This window comes from Diabrotica undecimpunctata, chromosome 5, assembly GCF_040954645.1.
Source record: "Diabrotica undecimpunctata isolate CICGRU chromosome 5, icDiaUnde3, whole genome shotgun sequence".
NCBI classification, from domain to species: domain Eukaryota; kingdom Metazoa; phylum Arthropoda; class Insecta; order Coleoptera; family Chrysomelidae; genus Diabrotica; species Diabrotica undecimpunctata.
In genome coordinates, this window is record NC_092807.1 from 114,479,568 (window position 1) to 114,496,160 (window position 16,593).

The window sequence follows — 16,593 nt, forward strand, 5'->3', positions numbered from 1 at the left end:
TTACCTGTAAATCTGCAGTTAAACCTCCTCTGAACACCCACGGTTCTTGTTCACCGCTCATAAACGTTTCCTTCCATCCTTTTGAAAACCCTACACCAAAAAGTACTTTAATATTTGTGAACACACATAAATACGCGGCGCAGCGCATCTAACTAAGTATATATACATTTACGCCATCATCAATTTATTACGCTTGGAAATACGCTGTACTTACCCATACTTGAAGCTTAAATAAAAATTTAAGCAGCTTATACAGCTATGCATAAGTACAAAATGTATCGAGTGTGCATTTTGGTAAAAATATGAGAAGAGCAACAAATGCGAGGTCAGTTTTTCTAATTTGATCTCTAATCCATCTGAATTTTATTCAATACAAGATATACACACACCGGCAAAATTAACGGAACACCTTAAAAATGGGACATGTTAGATGTCTCGAATTTCCTAAACCTGTTGTCTGATTTTAGTGATTTTTTTAGTATGTTATAGTTATATTATTTAAGAATATCGATGTAATAATATTTTTGCTAGACAGGTCAATGTCATTTTATACCGGGTGTAACAATCATACTGTGTTTTTCTTAAAGTTCGGAACACCCTATGAAATATTCTAGCATATATAAAATATTGAAATTAAAACTCAATTATAGCCTCAGGCTTTCTTAACATTTTCTTTTTTGATTCATTTGCTTGTGTTTGATAATAACAAAGTTAGGTACGTTAACAACTAGCCATGTTCTTCATCAATAAATCCTCATTTTCGGCTTAGTTTAATAAACAAGCCTAAAGTAGGCTATGAGAAGTTTATTTTTTACACACACACTTTTTACAATTTAATATACACACCGGCAAATTTACAGGAACAAGTTATTAATGCAATATTTCTTTATATTTGTATTTTATAGACTATATCTACATAGCTTTGAATGCTCCTTGTCAAAAGAAAGTCTTAAATGTCAAATTAATTTGTTTATTTGTATTGCGTTTTACATTTTACAGTCGTTCTGTCTGTTGATAACAAGTACAAACTTGTATTTAATTGATAAGTTAATTTGTTTGAGTTTGTTGGATGTGATTTTTCTTTTAATTTGTTCTAATCAGTGGTGTTCTTATTGCAAAGAGTAAGTAAAAAGGGGTGATTTAATACCGACTGATATTGCTAGCGCCGTAACAATGGTCGTTGCTGGAATATTTGGTAAATCACCATCAACCGTCCATCGTTGTGTAAGTCGTTGGAGACAAACCGGGGAGTATGTAAGAAGAAGGGGACAAGGTAGAAAACGTTTAACAACGGTTGTAGATGATCAATTTATAACTTTGCAAACATTACGTAGTAGACGTCAAACAGCAGTTCAAACCAAAAACCTGTTGCAAAATGTTCGTGGAACTACCATAAGTGAGCGCACAGTAAGGAAACTTAAAGAAGCCGGTCTCAAGTCATATGTGCCAATAAAAGCTCCCAGACTCCAGAGACACCATCTTTTAGCACGACTTACAATTTGGTCGAGTACATCAAAATTGGAATGATAACCACTGGAGTGTAATTCTCTTTACGGACGAGAGCCGTTTCAGTGTAAATTACATCGACGGTAGAGAAAGATTGTATCGACGCCAAGGAGAACGAAATGCCCCTTTCAATTTTACTACGACCGTACTTTTTGGTGGAGGTTCAATTATGGTGTGGCGCGGTATATGTTTGGGAGCAAAAACAGAGTTAGTGGTGATTGATGATGGAGCATTAACAGCAGATAGGTATATCAGAGATATTCTCCAAGATCATGTGGTACCTTTTGCACCATATATTGGCGAAAATTTTATTTTAATGCAGGATAATGCGCGCCCACACGTCGCAGGCGGTGTAAGAGATTTCTTATTACAAGTGAGTATAACAACGATGAATTGGCCAGCTTGTTCCCCAGAGCTGAACCCGATAGAGCATGTGTGGGACATGCTAGGCAGAAAACTTAGGGCACGGGTTCCTGCTATTCAAAACAGAGAGGAAGTCAGAATTGCTTTGATTGAGGAATGGGAGAGACTGCCTCAACAACTGATCGATAGCGTTATCAGAAGTATGAGAAGACGAATAAATGCAGTTGTAAGGGCTCGTGGGGGAAACACACGTTATTAAAGCAAAAAATAAATAAAAAAATCAATTTAAGTTCAAACTGTACAATAAAGTTAATGTGTTTAAAATCCGCATTTTGTTTGAGTCTGACATCTTTGTGTTTTATTTCTTCTTAAACAGGTTGCATATTGTACTACCATTGTAATATAAATTCAAAATACTTCACCAACAATCGTATTATGATATTATCTAAACAATATTAACAATATTAACCATAATAACCAGAGAGAAAATACCCAGATTTTATGGTTGTTCCTTTACATATGCTGGTGACACTAAGCAGAAAATGAGCATTTACTGATGAAAAACATAGCTATGTAGTTGTTACAGTACCTAACTTTTTTATTATCCAACACAAGCAAATGAATCAAAAAAGAAAATCTTAAGAATGCCTAAGGCTATAATTGAGTTTTAATTTCAATATTTTATATATGCTAGAGTATTCCACAGGGTGTTCCGAACTTTAAGGAAAAAACATAGTATGATTGTTACACCCAGTATAAAATGACACTGACCTGTCTAGCAACAATATTATTATATCGATATTCTTAAATAATATAACTATAACATACTAAAAAAATCACTCAAATCGGACAACAGGTTTAGGAAATTCGAGACATCTAACATGACCCATTGTTAAGGTGTTCCGTTAATTTTGCCGGTGAGTGTATTTATGATATCATATCATCGAAATACACAGGTCATTAATAAATTGTAATTTGGCGATTCTGTATTTTTGCAAAATAGCGAAACTTGAGTTCCTTGTTTTATTATTTATGTTCAATGTAGTAGATAGAAACGTCTTAGGTTACTTTTTAATATATATAATCATTGCATTCTTGTGATAATTTTTTCAGATGTTTTAATATTTTAATTGTAGTGTAACAAACTAAATGTTCTTAAGTTGTCAAGATCTTAATCGATGAATTAAAGTTTTACAAGCATCTGTGTTTTCCAGCATCCTGAAGTCGCCGACGAATAATTTAATTCATCAAGATATCTGATATTATGAAACATTTTTTTTCGATACTTTTCGCATATTAAATAGGAATAAGACAACCGGTCAAATTCCTGGCCTATTCTTTTTTTATTTATAAACATAAAATCTTTTTTCTTCATTCCAGAGATTAGGCATTTGTTGCAGTTGTGCCCAGTCCGCTGCAAATGTTGGCTATCAACATGGCAATTCGGATCTTGCTTACAACACTTCTGAATAGTTCGACCGATGTGAGCACCAACCATTTCCGCAGATTGTGGAGCCACGAGACTTCCGCTGCCTGGCCACCGCTTGCTGTCTATTTTTCACTGAATAATCCATTAGAATGGGCGGTACTTACCATGTCTCTAGATACTCAAAGTTTTTTTGTTTAATTTATTGTGCTCACGATTTAGTTTTCGTTTACAATTCTGTGGATATCTTATTATGCTAGTGATATGAAATAGTGTGATTAAGAGAAACAAGGATGGAGCGATATAAAAAATTTACAAAGTATACGCAAACAGCGCCAATTCAGCGACATCATGGACTAGAAAATTTAAATTACGCAAAAAGCGGCACCTATATCCTTATATTATACTACATTTCTTGGAAGATGCGTACATGTGTAAGTCCCTTGAGTATACGATGGCATCGATGGTGGAAAATGACCGCCAGCTTGAGAAAAAAATATTATATTAATACACATAGATCAAGATCATATCTGCAGTAATACAGTATTCCAAGGTTACAGAAATATTTTCCACTTTTAAAATTTCTTTTGGTACAAACTTGCAAAATGCTCAAATAAATATTTTTTAATTAACGTCAATTGTTATTACTCATTTAAAGATTTGATAGCGTTAGATTGAAAAAAAACTTTCAATTAATGTACCAGGACTGTAATAAAATAATAATGTAGTAGATTAGAAATCTAGGAAAAATATATATTTGGGAAATTTCACTTGAGGTTTATTTTCATTTATTTATTTAGTACTAAGTATTGATTTTGTATTCTTAGCCACATAAACTTTGTTTTGGCTTGAAGTTATTGTATAATAATAATACTAATGAGTCCACACAATGTAATGTACTCAGGATAAAATAAGACAAAAGAAAAACAGCGCTAGTTTAACAGCTATCCTAAGTATGATCTTGATACTGTACGGAATAGAGGCAAAATTATCTACAAATACTTTTCAAATAACAATTGATATTTTCATAAAAGTAGCAATTAAGAAAATTTGACCAAAGAATTGAGCTAAAAAAAACTTTGTTAATACCCATTTAAAAAACGTATTTTATAGGTTTCAATATTTCATGAATTTAGTTAACATGACTGTCCATTTTTGCGTTATCGCTATAATAAACAAAAACAAAACGCTTGCGCAAAGCCGCATCGCTGTTCTATCGCGCATACCTGCAATTGAAGACGCCATATGCAAACCTACTTAATATTAAATATACCATCTGTGGAACTGCCAGAACTGAAATTTTACAAATTGGACAAAACAAATTACGCCCTAGATAACTACAACTAAAAATGGACAGTTCGGTAAAATGATAATTAAAATATTAGAAAGTTGTGGCCAAATCATGAGTTGAATATAAAATACGTTTTTATTTTATCAATGATGTCATATGTGTACCGGTATAAAGTGAATAGATTTGCATTGTAAGTTGTAAAGTAAATTATTATCACTGTTAATTAATTTTTACTAGCAACATTATAAATAATGCTTTTACACACTGTTGAAGAAAAAATTGAAATGCTAATCGTTGTGATATTTCAAGATAACCACAAAGAAGACGAAAGTTATAATCGTATATTGCAATATTGAAAATATTACAAAGATTAGCGGTTTTGAGATCTCCTAAGGTTATTAGGCCTTAACTGGAGATATTATGTCGTCCGACAGACTACCAGAAGTATACATCATAAACCATTCTTAACATTTGTACAAATAATGACTCCCTACAGCACATCATTTTAGCGATTCCTAATATCATTAGTTGAACAATACTCTCCGCACGTGACCACTGATGTCTTCTGGGACAACCTCCGAGAGTAACAAGTTCGTGACAAAAAGGAGGTATTGCAAGCATAAAAATATTTATAAAGAAACCTGGGTTGTAGAACCCGGAATTAGTATTGTAAGTAGATCTAGCACGTCTTATTACCTACAACTCATTTTCCAAGTGTAATGAACGTTCAAATATCGATTCGGATCACTATATGAGCTACGGTAAATAATGATAAAGAACGTAAGAATAATAAATGGAAGATAGAGAAGCTAAAAGACCAAAAGTGTGCAGCGACATACTAAGAAAAACTAGCTGAAAATTTGCAGGTGGAACTTGCGTGAGTCAAGTTTCATTCTTGTGGGTGAAAGATGAACGAAAAGCAAAACGATAATGGAAGTAACTGCAAGGAAGCTAATATAACTAAAAAAGAAAGAAAGGAATGGGGAATGGTTTGATGATGAATGCAAGGAAAGCATAGATAGAAATTTTTTTGCAGAGAAATACAAGACAAAGCAGAAAATATTCAAAAACCACTGGACAGATTGCAATAAAATTTTGTTAAAAGTGTATTTATTGGTTAAGCTTAGGAGATTTTTTACGTCGATGAATGACCCTTATTTTTTTTTAATTGTAAATTCAAAATATTTTATACGGCTTCACCTCTACAGTTTTAGTTCATTTGAACCGTCGCTTTATGATATTTTATAAATACATATAAAATATCATAAAATAACGTTTTGGATCTCTTGTTCCTTTTGGTTTTCGTCGGATAGTTAATATCTCCATATTATCAGCACATGTCAGGAGAATTTAAATGACAGGTCGAAAATAACACCCCTATATTAAAAACTAAATGATGAAATTATTGATCCCTGCATACTGTAAGAACCCGAACTAGAATAGGTTTATTATTCCACTATTTATTTTATTCTTTACAACGTACAAAAACTAGTAAAAATTATGAATTTCAAACGAAAACAATACTAACAATATAAATACTGTTTATGACATCATCGATACGCTCTTCCACCACTTTATATTAGAAAAAATTTAAATATCTCACCGTTCGAAATTTACCAAATTTATTTGAAATTAACAAATACAAACAAAATTAAAAAAGTGTAACAGTAGGCGGTACTGTAATAGTAAATTTAATAATTATATAAACTAAATAATGTCGAGAATTACCTATTATAAAAATTTTAAGAGTTGATTCAATGTTGTTATTAATCGGATGACATTTATGACTTTTATTAAATTTTGATTATCGCTACGAATCGAATCTTATGGTGACAGATAATAATAAATTAGACTTACTCACAATCAATTTAATTTAATTAATCAGACGACCGGTTTCGCTTTCTACAATATGCAAAGCATCTTCAGGTCACGATACAAAGTTAAATAAATGCTGAAAATAATAAACCCATATTAGGGTGTTGTCTAATAAAGATAAAACAAAGATAGATGATATAAATTATATAAATTACAGTAATTATGCCAATATTACATGTCTGTGGTTTTTCAAAATAAATAAGATGTTTAAGCAGACAAGGTAAGACCCACAAATTGGTAAAATAGTCTATTAAACTATAATGAATTAATAAATAAACAAATAAATAAAACATTACTTACATGCCGGTACTCTATTAATTGATGGTTGAAAGAACATGGTTCAAACTATCTTGTATTGTTGATTGGAGAACTCAAGTCAACTATTGTAATTGTTTAACAGTAAACAGGGAAGTTCTTAAGGAGACAGATTTTATCCAATAAAGTAGAGATAGGTGAAGTGTAATTGTTTGTTTGATGAAAGTAATGTTCTATACCATTAAGTTCTTTAAAAGTTATTTATATTTATTCTGGAGATATATTTAAAGATTTATTTCAGAATAAATATAAATAACTTTTAAAGAACTTAATGGTATAGAACATTACTTTCATCAAACAAACAATTACACTTCACCTATCTCTACTTTATTGGATAAAATCTGTCTCCTCAAGAACTTTCCCGTTTACTGTTAAACAATTACAATAGTTGACTTGAGTTCTCCAATCAACAATACAAGATAGTTTGAACCATGTTCTTTCAACCATCAATTAATACAGTACCGGCATGTAAGTAATATTTTATTTATTTGTTTATTTATTAATTCATTACAGTTTAATAGACTATTTTACCAATTTGTGGGTCTTACCTTGTCTGCTTAAACATCTTATTCATTTTGAAAAACCACAGACATGTAATATTGGCATAATTACTGTAATTTATATCATCTATCTGTGTTTTATCTTTATTAGACAACACCCTAATATGGGTTTATTATTTTCAGCATTTATTTAACTTTGTATCGTGACCTGAAGATGCTTTGCATATTGTAGAAAGCGAAACCGGTCGTCTGATTAGTTAAATTAAATTGATTGTGAGTAAGTCTAATTTATTATTTCTTTTACCTTTTGAAATGGACTCACACAAGCAACACATTCATGATTTTATTTTTTACTTATCATTTATTCTCTATATTTTGTTAGTTGTTTCTCATGCAGTTTTTTTTATTTAAACCTGCTTAGAGTAAATATATAATGACTAGAAACGAATTGATCAATAGTATTGAATCGATGTCAAGAACCGCTGTTGTATGACGCTACAAGTGACGACGCCATCTTGTGGTGGTAGTTCCGTGACTCTGGCTTCAGAATTTTACTGTAGAGAAAAAATGTAATACCACGCTGGTCCAGAAGCTTCGCTTTAAAAACCGCGCGTGGCACTTAAGGAGCGCTAACAGAATTGACTACTTTTTATAGTGCGTTATTACTATATATGGGTTATTGAAATTTTATGTCTGTTGATTAGTGAATTGTAAATATTTTTTTATAATACCACCACACATTTTTAAGTTCTGTAAAAGATTCTGTTTGGGCCCCAGTTTAGCTTAACTGCTCTGTCAGTAAGCTCTGGCATTAAGCTATCTATCCCACAATATCATTCCGAAAATCTGAAAAAAGTTGTATAGTGCGTTATTACTATATATGGGTTATTGAAATTTTATGTCTGTTGATTAGTGAATTGTAAATATTTTTTTATAATACCACCACACATTTTTAAGTTCTGTAAAAGATTCTGTTTGGGCCCCAATTTAGCTTAACTGCTCTGTCAGTAAGCTCTGGCATTAAGCTATTTATCCCACAATATCATTCCGAAAATCTGAAAAAAGTTAAGGATATCTTAGAAAACTAAGACTAAACATAGAGAGAGAGTTTAAGGAAAACGAAACACGTAGCGCATACCAATTTATCAAACATCTAAGACAAGGATACAAACCGAGGACTAGCCTCTGCAAAAATAAGAAAGGTGAAATCATTAGCGATATGGACGAAATTAAGAGAACCTGGATGACATATTTTAAGGAATTACTAAACAAAGGGACACAACTACCATTACAACAACAGTGGCAGCAGCAGGCACGACAGGAGGTACAACAACAAGAACTGGGGAAAGATGGAGAAGAAAATGAATTAACTAGACCCCCAACGCTAGAGGAGGTCCAAACGGCAATCCACATACAAAAAAGCCATAAAGCACCGGGAATAGATAAAATACCGGCAGAACTACTCAAGCAAGGAGGAAGGAATTTGACACAACAGATGTACCAGCTAATACGAGAGATATGGATAGAAGAAGAAATTCCCCAACAATGGAAGAAAAGTATAATCTGCCCTATTCATAAAAAAGGAGACAAACTGTTGTGTCAGAATTATAGAGGCATCTCTTTACTTTGTTCGGGATACAAAATACTCACAAACATCATTAATCGAAGACTACAACCTCTCACGGAAAAAATCATCGGGGAATATCAAGCAGGGTTTAGGCAAAATAGATCTACCATTGACCAACTATTTACAGTTAAACAAATACTAGCCAAAGCATGGGAATATGACATGGACGTTTACAATCTCTTTGTAGATTTTAAACAAGCCTATGATTCAATAGATAGAACAATTCTACCTAATATACTGAAAGAATTTGGCATACCATCAAAATTAATACGACTAGTGCAAATGACAATGACAGAAACAGAAGCACAGGTATGTATTCAGGGACAGATCACTGATGCGTTTACGATAACGCAAGGACTGAAACAAGGCGACGGACTAGCTCCAACGCTCTTTAATCTTGTTCTGGAATATGTAATTAGACGGTTGACGGTGAGCGGAAATATTATACTTACAAACAAGTCTACCCAATTAGCAGCATACGCAGATGACATAAACATAATGAGCAGAACAATGAATGCAGCGGAAGAAACCTACGTTGAGTTGAAACAGAGTGCAGAAGCAGTAGGGCTAGCAATAAATACAAATAAAACAAAACTACTCATACAAACCAGATCAAATAGACCGGTGCAACAACACTCTATTGACGATATAGAACATGTAAATAGATTCACATACCTAGGAATGGATCTGGTCGCAAGCAATGAAGAAGAACCGGAAATAAATAGAAGGCTTGTGCTGGCAAATAATAAATAGAAGGCTTGTGCTGGCAAATAAAGCCTATTTCGCGATGGGCCACATATTCAAATCGCGAGACGTACACCGGAAAACAAAACTCCGGGTCTATAAAACAATAATCAGGCCCATAGTAAGTTATGGTTGCGAAACATGGGTGGTGACACAGAAATCTGCCAATGCATTAGATGTGTTTGAAAGAAAAATATTACGTAGGATCCTGGGCCCAATAAGTGAAAACAACAACTGGCGAATTAGGTACAATAGAGAAATATACGAGCAATATAGCGAACCAACTCTAGCACAACATACTAAACTGCAGAGATTACGATGGGCAGGGCACGTGGTCCGCATGCATGAGAATAGAATCCCCAGAAAATTATTAAATGCAAGAATGCAGGGAAAAAGACCTGTTGGAAGACCTAAAAAGAGATGGGAAGATGAAGTCGATGAGGATGCCAGGAACTGCCTGGGAACGCGTTCATGGAAAAGAACAGCCGTAAATAGAGATGGTTGGAGAAGCCTGTTGAAGGAGGCCAAGGCCCGATTTGGGCTGTAGCGCCATTGGATGGATGGATGGATATCTTAGAAAAAAATAATTATCCACCAGCATGTTACAACCATCTAATTAAAAAAAAAAAAAAGAAGTTGCATTATCAGAAATCAATCTAATTCCAATACCAATCCAAAACAAACCTAAACCATAGCTAACAATAATAATAGTGATGTCATGGTCCGCACTAAAAGTGGGAAGATTTTGGAGACATTAGTTGAACTTTTCGGTTTTAATCAGAATTAGCTCGAACGGCTGACGAGGTAGAGATACCGAAATAACAGTTACCTATATCGTTCTATTTACTCCGATTCAGACACCCATATTAGGCTCCAACGCCTAATATTTGATTCATCAAAGCAATAGCAAGCTTTTGCTGAAAGTCCCAATCGTTTGCATATTATATATATATATATATATATATATATATATATATATATATATATACATATATATACATATATATATATATATATATATATATATATATATATATATATATATATATATATATATATATATATATAATTTTTGAGACATTGGAAGATAATGCATGCTTGAGTTTCTGCTGTTTTTAATTTTTCTTGCAAAAATTGTTGCACATAGAATGTGGCTGGTTTAGTGATAATGATGATAATGGAGTTATCTTTATGGCCAAATGATACATGACAATATATAGCGGTATTAATCAGAAAGGGATTGGAACAGTACAATCAAAAATTGTGACACGTCAATCATATCGAGATTTGTTCAATCCGAATCCACATTTATCCCTATTAATTATATAACCGAGAGCCAGATTAAAGAACAAGAAAAATTGTTTTTAAATTGGTATTTGTTAAAGGTCTCTATTTTTATTCTTTACTATATTACTATATATAACTTGCTTCGTTTTAATGTAAAATCATAGCTGTACATTTACCTAGCCACCACTATTACATTACATTTTTTCTAATATTTAATGGAAGGAAGAGTACCATTTGAATTATTTCTTTGGATCACTTACCAAGCCATTTGACGTACGAATTGAGCAATGATACCACAGCTCTCATATCCCAAATATATGAATAAAGATCATAAAGGAGCTCTCTATTATTACAAGTGGACATATGTTCAAATAATCTGTTCATCGCCTGAGATATCTCATTCATTTTTTCGGCTCTTGTAAACCATTCTTGAACCTGGAACGAAAATATATTTTAGAATCAATAAATCTTTGTAAATCGTCAAATTAGACATACGACGTAGGGCTGATGGCAGTACAGAAGTGGTACCAAAAGATAAGGAAAGCACCAAATAAATTGTGTTAATATATATTCATTATATTATCCATAATGTATTAACGTATATTGTATAACCATAATGTATGTAATTATTATTATTATTATATAATCAGCTTAAACAATAGTCGAAAAATCCACATACCCATAACCTTCAAGCATTTACTTTATAAGTCACTAATAACCTTACTTTTTTGACGTTTACAGTTCTAGAACTGTCATGTGTGTCAAATTACGTGACAACATACACATTGTGGTGAATTTGCGATTGAAGTTTACAACTGAATTTGTATGTTTTGTATTGTTTTTGAAAGATCAGTATCGTTTTATCTTTGTAGTATGTTTTATTAATGTATTAGTGGTGATTGTGTGTGAAAAAAAACTATCAGTTTTAATTTTAAAGACATTTTCAAAACATTTCGATTTTTGAGAAGAAAATGGTAATGGGTAAGCTAAAGACGTCCCTGTGTGTAAAATTGTGGAGATAAAGACACTTTTATTAAATACAAAGCTTTCCCAACGTCAGATAGCTCAACAATGCCAACTAGCGCAAGCAATATCAAGAAAAAAATTGATACCAACACACCAGAGTGCCCAAAAATGTGGTCGAAAGCATGTCACTATACCCAGAGACGAAAGAAAAATGAGGGATATCTTCGTAAACAATAGAATGAAGCCAAGAAGAATCCTCACGGGACTTATTCGTGAAGCTGGGATGCCAGTTTCTGACATGACAGTCCGCAGAAGGCTTGCTGAGCAAGGTTTCATATCATGTCGCCCTGCCAAAAAACCAAAGTTGACCATCGCAATGATGAAAAAGAGACTGAAATTTGTCAAAAAACACCAAAATTGCACAATTGAGGATTGGCATAAGGTAAATTACGTCACTACTAAAGTTTAAATCCCTATAGCCACTGTTTTTATCCTAAAAAAAGAATTTTTTTTTATTCACAGGTTTGTTTCTCCGATGAGTACGGAGAATACAGTGGAGATACTCATGGATAAATCGGCTTTCGTCCGAAGGAGAGTGGGTGAAAAATATCACAAGGATTACATAGTGGAGCGAGTAAAGCATCCTCTCAAGATCATGGTATGGTTTGTGATCAGCAGTAAGGGCACAGGGAGGCTATACATTGTGAATGGAATGATGAATCAACATCAGTTTATTTAAGTTCTGGAAAGAAAGCTCGTGCCACAAATGAAAGACTGGTTTGGCAAATCGGAGGATTTTACCTGTATGCACGATTCAGCACCGTGCCATAAGGCAAAAACAGTAACATCGTACCTGAAAAAAAAAGAAAACTGAACTGTACTGAAGTGGCCAGGTAATTCCCCAGACCTCAATCCGATCGAAAATCTATGGCAGCTTATGAAGAGGGGGATTGCCCAGGAAACTGTCACAAATAAGCAGCGGTTAATTGAGAGACTCATTACTACATTCAAAGCAATGATCTTTTCTGACGGATATTCTCAAGTTAAAATTCAAAGCATGCCAAGGAGGATCAAAGCTGTCATCGAAGCTAAAGGAAGTCACACAAAATATTAAATAAAATGTTATTTAAGGTCAAAGAAAAATTTATTTTAAAATTTTGTAAAAGAACGTGTTTATGATCTATTTTTATATTATATTCACATCATTAGACGCTTATATGCGGTTTTATTCTTTATTAAACAGCAAAATAAAAAGTTTTTTAAAGTGATCATGATAATTTGATCACCCACTGTATAATAGATGCAACTTTTATGGTTAATTAATACAACTATACATACATCATGGCCTGTTTTCTTCAATCTGATATAAACTTAATAATAATTAATACTTAACTACTAGAAAAGTCATCTTCTAAAGGAGCGGAAATAACACACGCCTCCATTCAACCTTCACCTTCGCAAGAAGTTGGTAGTAATAGTAACAGTAGAGTTAAATAAAATAAAACTTTATTGTCAATCGCCAATTCTAGAAAACAAAAAGGAAACATATAAAATATATACCAACTTACCTCTGGACTAGATTTATCCTCCCTTTGATTGGCGATTATCACTAAATGGGCATTTGATTTTAACCAGTTAAATTCCTGCAATAATTGCAATCCTTGTCCTCCGTGTTCAAAAGGTAAATAGAATAAGTCACATAACAAGGCTAAGTCGTCGCAAGTTAAAGATATTTCTTTGCTGAAAATTAATAAAAATCATCGCTAGCGTACAAATATATCTTACAAAATCTCAGATCCACATAAAATGTTTTTTTAGTTTTGTGGAAGACAACAGAAAAACATTCAAGTGAAAAAAAAAAAACCGGGAATATATCTACATTTTACTGTCGGTGCATTGTTTACAAAAATTACACGAAATGCTCCTCTTTCGTGGATATTGAATGATATTGATCGTCAAAGATAATTCTACAAAATGGTAAAGAAAATTTCCCAAAATTCACATCATCTATGAGTTAAATGGTGCCCTGATCGAACGTTTATTTTTACTAACATAAGATAAGTATGTACAACTGTTGTTTACCTTTCATTATCCGCATTATTTTCTATTATCATTTGATTAGGATCTACTTGCATACTTCCACTAGATGTCTAAAAGAAGAAAAATTGTAATTAAGGTAAATTTCTTTTTAAAATTGTGTAAATCTAATTTACCGAATTTTCACTCATGGCGACATCTTCGTTGGATCCATTCGTACATTTGTTACCATGAGCTGGTGATATGTTCGGTGTACTATTGCAATCCATCGGTTCTGAAGGACTTAAACTAGATTCGTTACTTAAACTCGTGTCAGTATTCATAGTACTCTCCTCTTTCGCATCCTTTATTATATTCGTTACTAAAAATCAGATAAAAACAATTAGTGCACATTCACAGCCACCTAAAGTTACAAGCCATGAAGTAGAAATTTAGCAACATCTAAGGGTAGTCCTGTTTGAATGTAAACAGCTGATTATAATGAATCGATAACTATTTGTATATTCTATTTTTTTAATTAATATTAAGCGATTTTATGTGTCTAGTCAGTTATTAAAGTTAGTTGTTTATTCGACTAATTATTGATATTGTACTACAGGTTGAAATAAACTCAAATGTAAGTATAAACGTTGTTAGGTTAGGTGTGGAATTTCATTATTCTCAGTATTTATTAGGTAATTTTTAATTCTTTTGTTATATTAACCCTTTGGGCAATGAAATCACAGTTTTTGCGACAACTGTGGGTTTATTCTCCGGTTAATATCGTAATAGTTGAAATGCCACAAAAGCTTAAATATATTGTTCTTTTTTTTCATTTACAGATTCCAAGACATTGTTGTACCTCGATGCAAAAGTAATTACACAAGCATTCTGAAGTTGAAGCTGTAAGCACATAAACAATTATGTAATAAGTGATTCAAAGCTATCAAACGAGACAATTATACCCCAACAAAATCTTCTGTTCTATGTACTAAGCATTTTCATTCTGAAGATATGGTACTTCATCATACCTGGAAAGACAAAGAGTGCTGTGTCTGAAAAATTATAATATCCAAAATTGGAATTAAATGCTATTCCTAGGATTTTCCAAAATCTTCCGGCATATACGTCTATTCCTAAACCTATAGACAGAAGTGATCCATGTGAAAGACGACAACATCACTTTGATAGAGAGAACCATAAATTGGAACAACTGGAAAAAGACTTTCTCAAACAAGATTTAATAGATTCGTTTGATAACTTTATTAACAAATGCAGCATGAAGATTACTTTAAATGAGTGGAATCGAAAAGTGACGAATGACAGTGTATATTTTTATTTTTTAAACATTCAAGAATGTAGTGACTCATATGACATTGGTCCAAAGATATTAAGTAGTGTTAAAATTTCTAAAAATTTAAAAGTTACTGTATATACCTATAGGTGAAAATTTGTTTATATAGGTTTGGTCTGACTCCAACACTTACCTTACTTTAACGTGGATAAGATAGTAGCCAAGGAGCCACTCAGTCCCTGTATTTGAATGACAGCCAAATAAATATCGTTAATTCTGTAATATTTACTAGGTATTCTTAGCGATAGTAATTGTAAATGGTTCTTGCACACTAATTCCTGAAGTAAGAAACTATCCTCAGCTTGCTGCAATAAGATCTGTGTCACTCATCTGCAAAAATGGCATATTTCTCATTGTTCGAGTCTCATCTTCGATATAAGCTTCCTTTTTGGGGTTTGCTACTTTGGCAACCCTATGTACTTGTTCTATTGTTCCGTGTTCTTGGTTGAAACCAAACTGGTAATCGGGTATCGAATATTGTCTGTTAGTTATAAAATTCATTGTTTTAAGGAATATATTTTCAAATCTAACAGTAAAACACTGAAAACTTTTGTTTTCAGTACTTCCACAACATCTATTATAATATATTACCACTACAGCTGTTTCGGCAGAGTGCCTTTCTCAGAGTTTATTTTTTTTATGCGCCTACACTTAATAATCTTTGACTGAATAAGTTGAGGAGGACTGTTTGTCTCAAGTTGGTCATTCAGAATTATATCTTAATTTTTTAATTTGTTAATTTCCATAGATTCTAATAAAGATACCTTCAGGCCTTTATTTTGAATGTGAAGAATTTGAAACTAGTTATTAAAAGAATGATTATGATCTAGAAGGCGAAGTGTGTACGTCTAATCTGTTTTTCTATTATTGAAAGCCGTTTTGTATTCTGCTATACGTTTGTTCAAGGTTCTATCCGTTTGGCCAATGTAAGTTTTTGGGCAGTCAAACGTCAAAAATGTAATTTTCATTACAATAAATAATTATGGCTAATCCCTAACATAATAATATTTTCTATGTTATCAAATAAATAAGCAAAAAAAGGTTAGAAAGGTAAACAAGCTTAAACTCAATGCCTTTGTGCAAATAATTAGTTGGGTCCAGTTGACCAAGTGGATGACAATCAAGTTTGAGCAACGTAAAACAACGATGATGAATATGGAATAGGTCAATATTCCACCACTCGACAGAGATGCACTTATAAAGACGTTGAAATGCTGAAAAGATGTGGCAAATAATCTGTGATATTAATAAAACTAATTGATCCTATAGGGTATCCAGGTTTGAAGGTCCAGAAATGGATTATGAAGCTTAAAGATTCTTCTT

General features: G+C 32.6%; 1 protein-coding gene across 2 annotated transcripts in view; it reads right to left on the reverse strand.

Annotated features, from left to right (window-relative positions):
- Oga (O-GlcNAcase) overlaps nucleotides 1–16,593 on the reverse strand; it is a 41,548-nt gene that overhangs the window by 9,073 nt on the left and 15,882 nt on the right. The window contains exons 8-13 of one of the 2 annotated variants that reach the window (XM_072532574.1): nucleotides 14,114–14,298; nucleotides 13,983–14,050; nucleotides 13,469–13,640; nucleotides 11,195–11,369; nucleotides 3,726–3,779; nucleotides 5–90 (exon numbers count right to left, since the gene is read on the reverse strand). In XM_072532574.1, coding sequence (XP_072388675.1) covers nucleotides 5–90; nucleotides 3,726–3,779; nucleotides 11,195–11,369; nucleotides 13,469–13,640; nucleotides 13,983–14,050; nucleotides 14,114–14,298 — 740 coding nt within the window. The remainder of the gene's footprint in view (nucleotides 1–4; nucleotides 91–3,725; nucleotides 3,780–11,194; nucleotides 11,370–13,468; nucleotides 13,641–13,982; nucleotides 14,051–14,113; nucleotides 14,299–16,593) is intronic. The other variant, XM_072532575.1, reaches the window with a different exon arrangement.